The sequence below is a fragment of the Parasteatoda tepidariorum genome, chromosome 5 (genome assembly GCF_043381705.1).
Source record: "Parasteatoda tepidariorum isolate YZ-2023 chromosome 5, CAS_Ptep_4.0, whole genome shotgun sequence".
In the NCBI taxonomy this organism is placed as follows: domain Eukaryota; kingdom Metazoa; phylum Arthropoda; class Arachnida; order Araneae; family Theridiidae; genus Parasteatoda; species Parasteatoda tepidariorum.
The window spans coordinates 21,794,247-21,809,940 of NC_092208.1; the positions used below are offsets into that span (position 1 = coordinate 21,794,247).

Sequence of the window (15,694 nt, forward strand, 5' to 3'; positions counted from 1 at the left end):
TGTAATAGAGGTAGAGCAAGCGCACCCTTATATCACTCCATCTGTAGTTTTTTTTAAATTTTAAAATTATGTTAAAATTATAAAGTTTTTCACCTAATTTTCACTAGTAAAGCAAACTTCCATATTTACAATTGAAGTTAAGAATCAATTTTTATCTCTTTTCAAAATTCAGAATTACGTTACTTTTCTTAAAACTTATTTAGAAATTCCGCCAATTTTTTTTTTCAATTTTTAAAAAAAAACTACAATTATTTCCTTTCTTTTTCATTTTTTTCAATTCCTTTTCCAAATTCTTTTCTTATTCACTATTATTCCATTCACGATACATCTTGAGAATATATTGAAATTATCATTAATATGATGATACAATTTACAATATCATGCGAAAATCAAAACATCATCCATCCAGATTGAAAAGACTACTGGCAAAAAAATTATATGCGTAATGTGTGCTTGGGTTTCGGGTTGTTGCATAGATAAAAAGTTGTTTAATTTTATGACATTGTTGTAAGTTTCAATTCCAAATTATTAATAATAAAAAAGAAAGAAATAGTAAATATTGTTTATTTTTTATTTTAGGTCAACAAGTCAGCAAAAGCAATGCAAGAGGTGGAATAGGAAGAAGAAGGAAAGCATTAGCTCCTACACGGCAACATTTTTATGTTAATAATTGGGGTAAGTTAAACTTTTTAATTTTAAATAAATTGTAGATTAAAATTAACTATCTATGTTAAATTAATTGAAACTATTGCTGACCTTAATATCAAAGAAATTGTGTTTTCTTTACTTGCTATAATATTCTAGTGACTAGAATACAATTATTTACTTGAAAGAAAAATTAAGGGTAAAAAATGCAGGTCCTATCAGAATTCTTACCAAATCAAGATATAATGGACAATAAAATTTTCATGCCCTTATTTATGTATTTCTTTGCAGTATTAAATGCACACTATCTTAATTATTTTCACAAAATGTATGCTTGCAACGAAAAAAAAAGCATTTATAGATCTAGACGAATAAAGCCTTTTTAAATAATGTAATGTTTAATAAAGAATCGGAATTCAAACTTTCACCCTTTCGGTCAAAGGAAATAGCAAAATTTAATTTCATTTAAGCAGTTTCAAAATACGTAAAGGACATTTTTTAATAATTTAACTTCAAACTTTAAAATATAAATTTCCTCAAATATAAAATTAAAAAAAAAAAAAATATGCACATTAAAATTTTAATAGAATTTTTTTGTTGTTTATGCTTCTAAACTTATTTCTCATTATTAGGAATGCCACTCCTTATTTTATAATTTATGATAATTCTACAAAACTTTAAATTCTTATTCAAATTCAATTCGAGGAATGTTATGACTGTTAGTTAAAATTGATTTTAAAACTATTAGTGCATCACCATTCATATTAAGAAAAGTTCCTTATGTTTGCATTTAATATGCTTTTCTACACGGGGGATAATCATTGTTGTTTATGATCTTCTTAAATATTTAAAATTTAAAAAATCGTTTATTCAAATATTTATATTAATTTTCTTCTCATTATTCAGCTCTTTTAAAAAGTTACTTTACTATATTCATTTTTATATATTAATATTTTGATAGTAATTACTTAATGTTGTATAAAATTTAAAAATCAAATATAATGTACAGATGAATGCAGCAATATTAGTTTAAAGTAAATATCTAAGCAATAAATAAATACCACATTGCATTTGAAAGCAGAGAAAAACAGACTTTTAAGTTTAAAAAAATTAATGGCTGATTTTTTTTCGAATATCTAAAACAAAATCTATTATCCCTTGAGATTAAGAGTGTTTCCTTTAAATAATAGGCTCGCAATAAAAAAAAAACTTAAAATGTTTTAACCTTTCGAATTATACAGGGGAAGGTTTTTGTTGAATTTATACAAATATTTGATCTTGCTTACTTCGGCGGAAGAAGAGATTTCAAATATGGTATTAGATTTGATCCGAAAACTACAGATTTCCTTAAAATGGCGTTTTGGGTTCATTTTCAGTCCAGTTTTTTAAAAAAATTTTAAAAACGTTAAACGTTAAAATGTTACATGGGGTCGTATAAATACTGCGACAAATTTCTAGAAAAGTTAGAAAGTATCAAAATTAAAATTGCGTTAGAATCCATTGGAACCCATACGTAGGAGATCTTTTCTGTTCAGAAGTTCACAAAGAAAAAGTTTATAATAGGAAAGGTCTCAAGCGGCGTATAACGACTTTTCTGGGTATGGTTTCCTGTGCACTTTTAATCCTAATCATGTGCCATAACTAACTTAAGTTTGTCGCAAGATTTTTGCGACCCATGTTATATGTGTTTTTTAAACCCTTATATTTCGAATAAAAATATTATTTAAAAAACATCTGTTGATATAGGAGAGAAACCAATTATAAATTTGAAATCAGCGATATAAAAGTATCTACGATCTGTTAAAAAATATCATACAGCAGAAAAAATGTTTTCTAGTGTTCTGATAAAATTTTTAAGATATAAAAATCACGATAGAATATGATGAGTTTTTAAACGTATTTTGACACAAAATTGAAAAAATATCTATAGTTTAAAAAACTGTAGCTTGCAGAGAGAAACCTAGTACAGATTTTAAATCTGAGATACAAAAATGTCTACGATATATTAAAAAATATCTCGCAACGCAAAAAAAAGGGATAACAGATTTCATGATAACATTTTGGTAATATAAACATTATGATAAAATATTTTGAGTTCTTAACCGCTTCCCTGAATATTCCGAATTAACTCGGGTATACAATCATTGCAAATATTTGTTATCCCGAGAAAACTCGGGCATAGCAAATTTGTCAGTTTGTTTTGTTTTATCACGTTTTTACTTGGTCAAAAGAGGAAAAAAAAAATCTGCTGTAATTGAAAGTTTGCCAAATTCTGTTTGGGAGTTCTGCTGTTGGATTATGGGACTGCACACATGTTTTGTGCGATTATATATACGATAGCCGCTGATATAATAAAAGAGTAAAAAAGATATAATAAAAGAGTAAAAAAAAAGGACGTTCGTTTAAGAAAGTTAAAAATTGATTTTTCCGATTATGAAGATTTAGACATTTAAAGAGACTAATACCTATTTAACTTTTTTTCATTTTTACTTTTTTCATTGGTTTAGTATCCCGTAATAACTCGGGGTATGAAATCAATAGTAAATTAAATGCTTTTTCCACATAAAACAGTTAAAATTTCATCTTAAAACTTGAATATTAAGTTTTGTTTTAGTTCATTGTATTTATTAAAAAAATTTTAAAAAAATATGCTGATTTTTCTATTTTTTTTCTTCAAAAATAATTGGTAAAGGAACTAGTTAAACACAGAATGCGAAAACCAGTTCAGTTAAAAAATATGTCAAATATAAATTTATTTTTATATAAACAATAAGACACAGGCATTATTAATTGCCAGAGGAAATTAAACTCTTAATTTTCAGTTCCCAGATCATCGATATCATAAAAGTCTCATTTCATAAGCATTCTGAATATGATCGCACAAACTTAACGTCTGGGAATCGAAATGAAACAGGAGTGGTCGGTTTCTAATTGTTTCGATATCTCAAAATAGCTGCTTACTCAGAAGCGGCTTTTACGTTTGCTCCGAGGCTTTTAAGAATCTGGAAGGGGGAGCGTAAGATATTGCCGGTCCCTTTGCCTCAGAAAAGCCCTGGCTTCAGCAAAATTTCTAACAAGACAGAGAGTTTAGGTCGCGCTCACTTGTATATTTCTCTGTGTGCATATATGAGTGTCCGGGACTCTCCGGTACGTGACTCCGGCCTTAACTAGACCGGCGGATGGTCCGGTCAGATGAAAGGCACGGAGACCGACTTCGCAATTAGGGAGAGACTTGGTTTAGATCAGAGAAATAGTTTCACAATCACCGCGAAAGCAAATTATAAAGGGGGGGGGGCGTTTGTCAGATCGTTTGGATCAACAAGGCAGGAGCTGTATTTCATCCCTCCCTAACACTGTCAAATCCGAGAAAGGTTATAACAGAAAGGGTAGATTCAATCAAGAGAAATCGCTTTAGGATGAATTACTTTGGTAAATTGATTTACATGCCTCAGTTTTGACAAAATTGCCTATAGCTCTTTGCGTGCATCAGTAACAGACTTCACATATTATGAAATTATATATTATACAACAATCGAAACAGTATAGGAAAATAAAACTACCTCTTAAGTTTCAAAAATTGTCTTAGAAATATATAGAACTTGTTTTTAAGATGTACTCAAATATTTCTTGAATGTATATAATTACCTATTGATAATTAAGTTCACTGTTAACTGTATTAATTGGAACTAAATAATGGAGCTTTTATTTGAATTAATCTGGATAGGCTGATCAACAAATTTTGATTTATATGAAGTCGTCAATTAGGAGTATGACATATGTAATTATGAGAGAACCGTTTTCTAAAACAAATATGAAATATAACTTTTTTTATCATCTCACATTCTAAGATAACACACATATAAAAAATTATGTAAAGTAACCATATCGACTGGATAAGGCCTTTACCAGTCGATATGGTTACTTTACATAATTTTTTATATGTGTGTTATCTTAGAATGAATTGTGTGTTATCTCATATGTGTGTTATCTCATAATTAATTGTATATATGTGTAATTGTGTATACGTGTGTTATCTCATAATTAATTATTGTTTGTATTGACTAGTAAAATAAAACAATAATTCTAGTAATTATACCAAAATCTACTATATTTAAACCAATCATTTCGTAATTTTCCGCTCGGTATGATAACGGTTTACAAGAAATTCTAGTTTTCGAAATTGTAGGTCTTATTACGATACATTCAGCAAAAATGCAAAACTGAAAAGTAATTTTCATCAGATTTTCATGCCATGTTCTAAAGTATCATGATAAAAATGCCACACTGTTTATTTAAATGTATCATTTAATTTAGAATTTTTGCCGTTTATTTGGGAAATTTTCTTTTGACATATATGCATTTCTCCAAACTGAACTGTAATAGACTATTCTGACTTTTATGGTTCAAATGGCAGTTAAATTAAAGGATTCATAGGAGTTGGATAAATATATTTCCTAATATAATTCTTAATTTAAACAAGGGGTAGAGAACATAAATGATCGACTTAAATGTTCAATTAATGTGTTTTCAGGATACTTAGATACATCAATCTATGGTGTCTTTTTATAATTTTTTTGTGGAATATTTGAAATATATTTACTCACGTACTGAATTGCATTGTAATACAAAGAATGACTTGAAACTCTCTTTAATTTTAAAAAGTGATTGCGCAAGAATGTGCATCCAGAGTTACAGCAGTTTTAAATCTCACTACATACACGCTTCAAAGTGGTTAGCGAAACGGGTAAATCAGACGGCATTGAAAATCTCTAGAACATATTGTAAGTAAAACAACCAGACATTACAGGACGTGAGGTGAATTCCGCACGTGGCTAGCACCGACCACAGTGCTGATTAAAAATATCCTCTGTAGTAAACGAATCTCGAGTTAGAGTCCCCTTACCGTCAGGCTAATCTTTGGAGGATTTTGTGGTTTTTTCCCCACGTAACGCAAATGCTGGCTTATTTCATTAAGTAAGTCCTACACGAAGGCAAGTTTCTTCTAATACTTGATCCAGGAGTCCCCTTGTCTTCTGTATTGGGTTCAAAACCAAAAGGCTACGGAGTCTGCTCAACGAGACTGATAAAATAAAATAAAATGAAGCGTAGAAGTAGCAAGTCCAAATCGTTGCGCCGTCTTTGTCATTTTCGTGCTGTTCTTCAAGTTAAATAGAGACAAGCGATTATATGTATTAGGCACATTAGCGTGCATTTGTATATACACATAATTTATTTTTAGGCCTTTCTTTTACATTGCGTTTGGTGGAAAGAGGAGACTGCTCTGCCCGGGTGGCTCTTATAAAACAATAATTAAAATATAGACATTGCTACCCCAAATATTTGTTTATTGTTAGATTTCCATGTGGCGACTTGCGTGCTTATTACAAATTACCGTTTATGATGCCCCAATTAAGTTGAAGAACAAATAGCTCAAGTTAAATAAAAACCCTGAAAAGATATAGCTTTTGTAGCAGGTTCGAATCCATCCTCATCCCTAGATATATTTTTGTGATGTCTTTCTTTATCCTATCCCAGAAGTCATGTTAAATTTTACAATGATCTGGTAATTTCGACTACATATTTTTTTCCGTGCTGCAGTGCAAGCAATTTTCATTATTTTCATCCCTCAAAATGTTTAAACAAAGTTCTAATAGCATCTGTATATGAATTAAATGTAATATAATTGGTGTAAAAAAACGGTTATGGGAAGGGTTTCATGTAACTTCCTTTCACATTTTTTTCCGTAATGCAGTACAAACAATTTTCATTATTTTCATCCCTCAAAATTTTTAAACAAAGTTCTAATAGCATCTGTATATGAATTAAATGTAATATAATTGGTGTAAAAAAAGCGGTTATGGGAAGGGTTTCATGTAACTTCCTTTCACATTTTTTTCAGGTTTAGGATCAGCGATTGTAGTAGTGCCTATTATATCATATTACAAATAGCATGTTTAGAAGTCTAATTTTTGGAACTTTATGGGAGACCTGTTCTCTAATTAGAATCTACTTGCCACCCACATTGAAACTGTGCCAATGAGTTTCTTTTCAAGGTCACCTAGAGACACAAAGGTTGGAGAAGTGCAGCATGGTTCCTAAAGTATCAGGAGAATAGCACAATCCGGTAAATCGGAGCTGTACTATANTATATAGCAGGAATATCTGGCTTAAGGAGAGATGCGTGAGAAAGTTGTACAGCACTTAATGAAACATTTGATTGAATTTTCCATCTCGCGATAAACATGGAAATAATTTAAAGCGCTTTAGCTGCCTACTATACAGAAATATCCCGGATTTCCTCCTACAGTGGTTTCTGTATTTTAATGATTGCAGGATAGATATTAAATTTAATGCATTAAAAAATTTGAAAATCTGAAATTTAATACATAAAAAAATTCGACAATATTGTGGCCGTCTTTCGAAAATAGTAATTGAAATCACCGTGTTTCCGCGTGGGCAAAGCAGCGGGGAACAGTCAGACGTTGAGAAAAGTGGCTATAATAATATTTAAAAATAAGTAAGGCACGAGAAATGGAATTGGATTTAACTGCAGTTGTACTTGGTAACTAATGAAGTTTACATATTGTACAAGATGATTTTAAAAGGTTAAAGCTGGTTTCCAAAGTAGTATTATGCTTAATTACTAATTAATTTAGATAAAATCAATGTCGAAAAGATATTATTAAATCTATAATTTTTAAGATGCATTTACCCAACATAATGTTACTTATTATAAACCAAAATTTCTGATTAAAATGAGTTTAGCATTTTTCCAGAGAAAATAAAATAAAAAAAAAATTTTTTTTTAAATTTTTTTTTTCTCTTTATTTTTTTTTCTTCAGATTTTGTTTAATATGTTGATTAATATTTAAGAAACACCCTCTAGAATTTTTTTATAACAGAAAAATATTAATTTATTTATCTTAAAACATTTAGCAAATATCTAAATAGATATTCTCTGAAATGAACTAGTACTAATGAAGTACAAAAAATATTTTTAATCACTGTAACAAACATGAAATAAAGATGAAAGAAAGTTTACAAAACTCTTATAAATAATAAGTAAAAATCTTTGAAATATTTGCAATGTTTGAGTTTGCTTTATCTTCATTTACTTTCAATTTACATCTTCATTTTTCTATCGTAAATAAACACAGACATTGATTTAATTTACTTCAACTTATATTCAATTACAAGAGTTCATTATAAAATCATTTCTAAGCAGATTATTGTGATCTGTAAATTCTGTAAATAAAAAAAAAAGTGAAATTATTATTTACATTTTAATCAGGAAAAATAAGTACTAAAATACTCTTAATTATTGTTAATTCTTTTTATAACATATTATTTTAATAGTAGGATATTATCAATATTTTTATAAAGATTATATCACATCAAATAAAAATTTGATTTCCTAAAAATGAGGTGACGTTTTAAAAATCTACTTTTCTGAAAAATGTAGCCTTACCTTTTTCAAGAACTAAATACCTTCTTAAGACTTAAATTATTCATTTAAGCATATTACTCGGAACGTCATATCTACAACTTAATTCTACTTTTACATTTCCCAAAAATGAATTTTTCCTACTTTAAAAGAAAGGAAGGTTTACTGCATACATAGAATAAAATATTCATATCTCCTATACTCAAGTATTCACTTATTTCAAGTAAAGAAGGTATTCCAAAATTTAATTTCTTCTTTGAAATTTGTTGCTGTTTTATTATTTATTGTTCACAGCATTTTTTATACCTCAAGTGTGCAGAATTTCTGCGAAAAATTATAATTTCCTTAAGACTTTCCTCTAATATGGAAGTGTTAATTATTGCTTATATATCTTAAACGATGTTTACTTCCTTCGTTTTTATAAGCAATAAATTTCAATATTTCTTTTTCGAACGTAAATAGGGAATTTCAAAAAAAAAGAAAAAAGCCTTATTTATTTCTATCCATTTTAAACATATTTTATTTGTCCCTAAACAATTTTTTTTCTTGAATTGTGAAGTGCTTAGCTAGTTTTTAAAATTATCCCAAGTTAAAATTGTCTTTGAAATTTTTAATTAAGAAATAAACTATTACTATGTTTTTATCAGAGTTTCTAATTGCATTTGTAGAAAATAAGAAAGTGCATAACAAATAGTGGATTTTCTAAAAACTCCTTTAAATCTTTTCTAAAATCATTCAAAGATGAACATTGTTTATCCGTAGCAAATTATTAATTTATTTATATAGTTACTCTTATAAATAAAAAAAACCTTTTGTTAAATGATTTTCTTATAATTCAAATTGATAAAAATTTATTAGTTTTAATTATTTCTTAATTTTTTAACTAAATACAATAAAATATTTAATCTTAATGTTAAATATTTTTCGTTTATTCAATTATTTTGAATTCCTAAAGTCAATGTTCTAAGTGAATTTTTATCTGCATTCATTTTCCTTTTATATGCAAAAATAGAATTTATGATCATTGTATTTTTTTAAATCTCACTGTTTCGATTGAATTCACAGACATCCGAGGGAAATCAAAATAGTCTTTTAACTGTTAAAAACGTTTATTCGGTAGAGAATACATTTCTAAAATGAAAATTACAAATATAAATTAAAATTACAAATTTTAACACTTACTAAACATTTACAAATACTTAACAGTTACAAATTTAAGCAAAAACCGTTGCAGAAATATCTTCAAGAATTCTTTTATTTCTTCTTCTAGTATTTTTTTCAAGCATTCTATACCGAATGTCTTATAGTGATCAAATTAATATGCAGCATCGGAATAGTTTTTTTAAAAATGAAGTCAAGAATGTTTAAGTTCCATGAAAAGCATAAAAACAAATTTGATTGTTCCATAGACCTTAGAGCTGTTTCTAGCAATACCCTTCAGAAATATTTTTGTCGTTCTTCCAGTAATAAATAGGACTTCAGCGCTATAAAAACCGCCTTATCAGTTGAACTTCTGAAGCATTTTTCTTATTTATCTCGTCCTTAAGCATAGATTATGTACGCTTAATGTATTTTTTTTTATTTCAAACTTTTTCTTTACCACTTTCATTTTTAACAAAGCATTTGCTTTTAATCACCAAAAGCTAATTATTTCATTATCTGTCTGTTACAGTGTTTATATTCTGAACAGAAAAAGAAAGGTATGTTCAAAACTATCAGGATGTGGTAAAATTTATTGTGCTTTTGCATCAATAAATCTCCCGATAATTTGTACCGAATTGCTCCGGAATTGATTTTGGTAAAATGAACAATAAAATACAGCTTAGAAATATGCTATAAAATTTGGTAATTTTACCCTGATACCTTAAAGCATGACATAAGAACAGATTATTCGGCTTAATTGCTTATGTTCTGTATTTTTTCGCTAAATGTGTGGTAATTAAAACCGTAATTCTGAAAACCATATTTTTTTCGGTAATCCATTACCATATGAATAGAAAAATCCTCCAATGAATGATTTAAATACAGTAAAATTAAATTTTATTAACATTTAAGTGATATTGTACCAGAAATGTCATTTATATGCAGTGCGGTAAATTTAACGAAATTATTTTTTGTTATATAGGTTCATGTACTTCTACACGAGCTTTTTATTTTAGTTTGCATCGTTAATATTATTATTTTCTAATTAAGCATAACATAAATGTAGGATATACTTGCTTTAATTACTCATTTTGATATTTTCGACTTATTAAGTTTTTAACCGTCACGCAATCAAAACTTTCGTATTATGTTTGCATCGTTATAAATTTTCAACAGTTGGGGCTGTAAAGCGTTTGAATAAATCTGTACTTCTTCATTATTCTGCCCGGTTTATTATAATTTATTAAAGCATTTTCTGCAATTTTCTAATTATTACTGTAGTATATTCCGCATGAAATTCTTTTTGGTTTTCTCTTTACTATGCTTATTATTCTTACTTTACTTTTAATTCTCATTATTATTAACTTACTTATTTTTGAATTCCGATTGCACCAAAAACATTACCCTTTGCCAAACAATCATTTTAAAATAAATATTCTTTTTTAAAAAATAATTATTCAAATTTTTCAAGTTAATCACATTTTACTGCATTGTTATTAACTCGTTTTCGTGTCTATCAACGAAGGGATCTTTTGTTGAAAACTTTGAACATTTTTAGTTAGATGGATTTCCTCAAATTCCAACTATAGATTTGTACCTGATGACAATGCAATGCTTGAGATTTGAATTGAACCTCGGATCATGGTTTAGAGTCCCCTTGCCGTCTGGCTAACCGGAAGTTTTCGAGGATTTCCATGCCATGCAACGCAAATGCGGATTATATCCCACCAAAGGTCCTCGACGAAAGCAAATATCTGGCAATGCTTGATCCAAGTGTTCCCATGTCTTCTGGATAGGGTTCAAAACTACAAGGCTACGGTGTTGAACATTAGTAGTCGTAAACCTAAAATTGGGTCAGCTGTTAAACGACGGTTTTACAATAAAAGTATATACAAAATTTTTTTTTACACATTTAGAGAAAATTTTTCCGCGAAATAGAATTTACCATCAAACGGAATTTTGGTATTTTTCAGAGTAGCTATTTTCGTAAATTAACAAAAGCTCTATGTATATTGCCAGCACATGCTAAAATTGCTTCCTGAATCATACAACCAGTTTTTGAATAATTTTCTGCTGTCAGAAAAAGACGTAAACAAACTATTAGATATAGTATATAATTTAAAAAAATGAAATGAATTTTTAAAAAAATAGTAAAAAGCTCAATATTTTTATCAAGTGCATTAAAAAAGTAAAAAAAAAAAATATTATGTTTTTGTTTTATTTTTTTTAATTTTTACTAAAAATAGAAAAAGTAGGGAGTATTCGATTCGTAATTTGTCTTTTCGTAAGGGAATCTCTTTTCTTCTCAACCAGTAACTCGAAAAAAAATCATAAAATTATAAAAATTTAAAAATTTATAAAAATTAAAAAATTTATAAAAATTTAAAAATTTATAAAAATGTGAAAATTTATAAAAATTTATGAAAATTTATGAAATTATAAAAATTTATGAAAACAAAATACATATATTTTTTAATCTGCTTGAAAAAAATAGTTCCTTAATTGCTTACTTTAATTTATCATATGATACTAATTTTCAAGCGATTATTTTTATCGGGTTACAACATATATTTGGAACTGACATTTTTGCAACTAATTACGCACAGTTCCGTTTCGGTTATATACGTTATTTCAGCATTCAAACATAAGTAATTATTTTGAGCTCCCATTCTCTGGAAAAGATTTTTTTTCATCAAAATCGATACTTTCTATTTAAAGCAACACTCATAAATGTGAACCGCAAGAACCCCTTTTCCCTCAAAAGCTCCACTAATTGCCCAAGATTCAATTTTACGGTAATCTCATACCTACTCTTGTACAGTAGCGGTCTTTGCCCCGGTGCAGGTAACGGGCCTTCATTAATGCCTAGCATCTCCGGTAACATCCGGTAATCTAATACGGTATTAGTCAGATGAATATTGATCCGGACTTGAGAGTTAGGTTTGGAAGCATTAAAGACATTCATTTAGAGCTACCCCATCTGCTATTTTGGTTGAGCTTCAAATGGACAAAAAATGATATTAAAATAAGATGAGGCTTAAAGAAGATGTTGATTTTTTTTTTGAAAGACTTCATATTGGGCAGGATCAGTTTATGACTGTTTCCTAAATTTCTATCTCTTAATTGCAAACGTGAGTCAGAAAGGATTTTCTTTCAATTTCGAAATAGATTTTTTTTGTACTTCCAAATTTCAAGTTACACGTTTTGGCAAGCTTAGGTTTCATAAAAAAGAAAACTATTTAATTTTAAAGAGTGCATGCGAATTACATTATATGTGATCAAAATGTATAATGTAGATTTCCAGATACAATTATAAATCCGATATAAGTCATTTTAATTATATAAATAGTTCAGAAGATACTGATAATGACTCAGACGCTAAGTATGCGTTTAATTCTAACGTTTACTCATTGTTGCAAGAAAATAGTAAATGAAAACTAATTTGTATACAATTAATAATGATTCTATTTCCTAAATTTCTACTTATAAATTGCAAATGTGAGTCTGTAAAGCATTTTCTTTCAAATTCAAAGTTAGATTTATTTAATTCAAAATGTAAAAAACATGAATTTTCAGGCACCATTAGAAATACGATATAAGTCATTTGAACTATATAAATAGAATAAAAAATACTTATAATAATTCGACCATATAGATCCGAGGGGAACTTAAATAGTATTCCAATTGTATTTCTTATGTTACCTTTGTTATTTTTTTATATAGTTTCATGCGTTTTTTCTCTTTTTTTAATTTCTATTTTAAATTTATTGTATTACCTTTCTCTGTCGCCTGGAAAAGATTTTCCTCTTGGCGACGAATATATATTCTTTGTATTCATGTGTTTGTTTTCGTTCTCAAGAAAGTTTTTTGTTTGCTTAAAAAAAAACAAATTTTACTGTGACCGAAATCAAGAACGCCTGTGAATGTTCGAAATATTAGTTGATATTATTATATTTATTCGATATTTTAATATATGAGGGAGATAGATAAGGAGAAACAGCAGTGTTCAGAGTTAACTGCATACTGGGCAGTGGCACTTGACCTTGAAATAAACTTTGATGTAGGGCATACCGAGCAAATTTATACTAGATAGAGGTACTTAACTCGACCTAGTATATATTAATCGATGTTGTTATTGTCATTATCCATATTTATGTAATTATAGTGATTGAGGAATTTCACTGAAAAAATTAGAATAGCAATAATTTGTTATGTAATATGTTCCGGAAAAAATGAATTTTATAGTAAATAGGTAAAAGAGCCCTGAGTGCTTCGAATTTTTACCGTAATTTGACTCCAAAATTTTTACAGTGTGCTTTATCTGCATTATCTTTAAAAAATATTACATAAATACATTGTGAAAAATCTGCTAGCAATTTTGCTGTTATTCTTAAACTTATTTCTCTGTCAAAAAATATCTAGATTTAAAGGACCCGACATTTTAACTGACGAAGAAATCAGATTAAAAATATTACGCATCTATATTTCTAACTATTAAGGCACACAGACAAAATTTAATATCGACATTTAATTTAACTACATTTAATTGCTGTAAAATGAAACTGGGCAGTTTTTGCTTAATCATAATCTATATTTGATTCTTAAAAAAAAAACGTCTAAAACGTTTTCATCCATAGTTAGTATCTAATAATAACTTTAGATATATTTATTGTATGTCCCCGACCCGCCCATCTATGGGCATACGGGAGAGGCATTAAAAACACAAAATACAAAAAATTCAAAATTTACAATTTAAGTGGACGGATGGCAACAGGCCATCAGATACAAAATTTACAATGCACAGGAAAGATAAAAAACAATGCATAGCGATAAAGTAAGTAAAAACTGGTTGTGTTTTGAGCAAGAGACAGCCGAATCAAAAGATCCTTATATTAGGTCTACAGACCCTTATTATGGCCGTTCCTCGCCGCTATAAGAAGCACCCAAAACATTCACAAGAAATAAAACACTGGCAATACACAGCCAAAATGGGAAAGTTAAAAATATATAACAACGACAAGTTAAAAGAGCAATAACAAGCCAAAAGGGGTACAAAGTGATCAAGATAGTTAAAACCATGAATCAATAGGGACTCATGAAAATAAAACCAACCAGTGGTAATACAAATATAATTAAATAGGTTCGTCATTTTTTTATTGAAAACAAAATAAACATGATTATTTTATGCCAATCGTGAAAGATATTTAGCGAAAAATGCAACGTTTGAGAAGGCTGTTTAACTCCTGATTGAAAATCTTATCTATTACAAGCAATTTTAAATGCGAAAGAAAAATCTAAACTGCCATGCATAAATAAACATCTGTATTTCTTGGCAGAAAACACAAATGCATGCATTTGGCTTTAACGGGTATATAATAAGCGTTTCCAAAGAACTAGCTGATTTATGTATTAGAATATTCACTTTATTTGGTCTAATAGTAAATAGGCGCAATGCTGATGTTTTACTATGAAATCCGTAGAGAATTCAGTTGAGTCTCGAAAAGTAGTTTCTAAAGTAAATTACTAAAATATTCATAAAGTCAAATACAACATTCCATGAGATTAGCGTTTTAGTTCATTTTGCGGATATAAAATGAAATAGCTTCAGGACATAACCAATTAGGAATAAAGCGTGCGTAAATATTTTGAAAACAAAAGAACCGCTTAGCTCTTAAGACATGAGTTATGTTTACATTAATTATTAAATTTGTTTTAAGAAAATAATTAATATTAAAACAAATCAACTCAATGTAAGATAAAGAGAAATTGACTAAGAAGAACTGTATAGACACTATTAATACAAAGTATTCATCTTGCTACATTATATTTTCAACAGAGCCCCTTTATAGTAGTAACAACACATTTTTAAAACCAATTATTACTGCAGCTGGTTTTGATCTGAGTTGGGCAAAACAAGTAATCGATTACAGAAATACTTTACACATAATTAACATGTTCTAATTTTGATTAAATCTGTATATATATCGTGATTATACTAATCAATTACAGTAATCAAATAGTACTTGCTATTATAACTTCGCATAATTTTTATTACAACTGTTATGATGATTAGAATAATCAATTACTATAATCAATTACTTGTAATTGTGATAACAAGTGATCAAAATATATTTGTACACGTATTCAAAATATACGATAACAAGTAAATGCGATGCACATACCATATGTGCAATATCATACTATACAGATTGTATAATGATGCATTGCGTACATATTTACTAATATGTGGCGTATAAATATATATATATATATATACGCCACATAATAGTAAATATGTACGAAATGCATCATTATACAATATATATATATATACAATATATATACATTATACAATATATATATATATATATATATACAGTAGAGTCCCGATTATCCGAGCCCCGGTTATCCGAGTTTCCGCTTTAACCGAGCAATCAAATATTTCAAGGATTTTTTTTGTTC

The 15,694-nt window shown here is 28.2% G+C and overlaps 1 protein-coding gene across 1 annotated transcript in view; it reads left to right on the plus strand.

Annotated features, from left to right (window-relative positions):
* Positions 1–15,694, plus strand: part of LOC107444984 (lachesin) — a 181,431-nt gene that overhangs the window by 58,806 nt on the left and 106,931 nt on the right. The window contains exon 2 of the mRNA XM_016059278.3: positions 580–675. Coding sequence (XP_015914764.1) covers positions 580–675 — 96 coding nt within the window. The remainder of the gene's footprint in view (positions 1–579; positions 676–15,694) is intronic.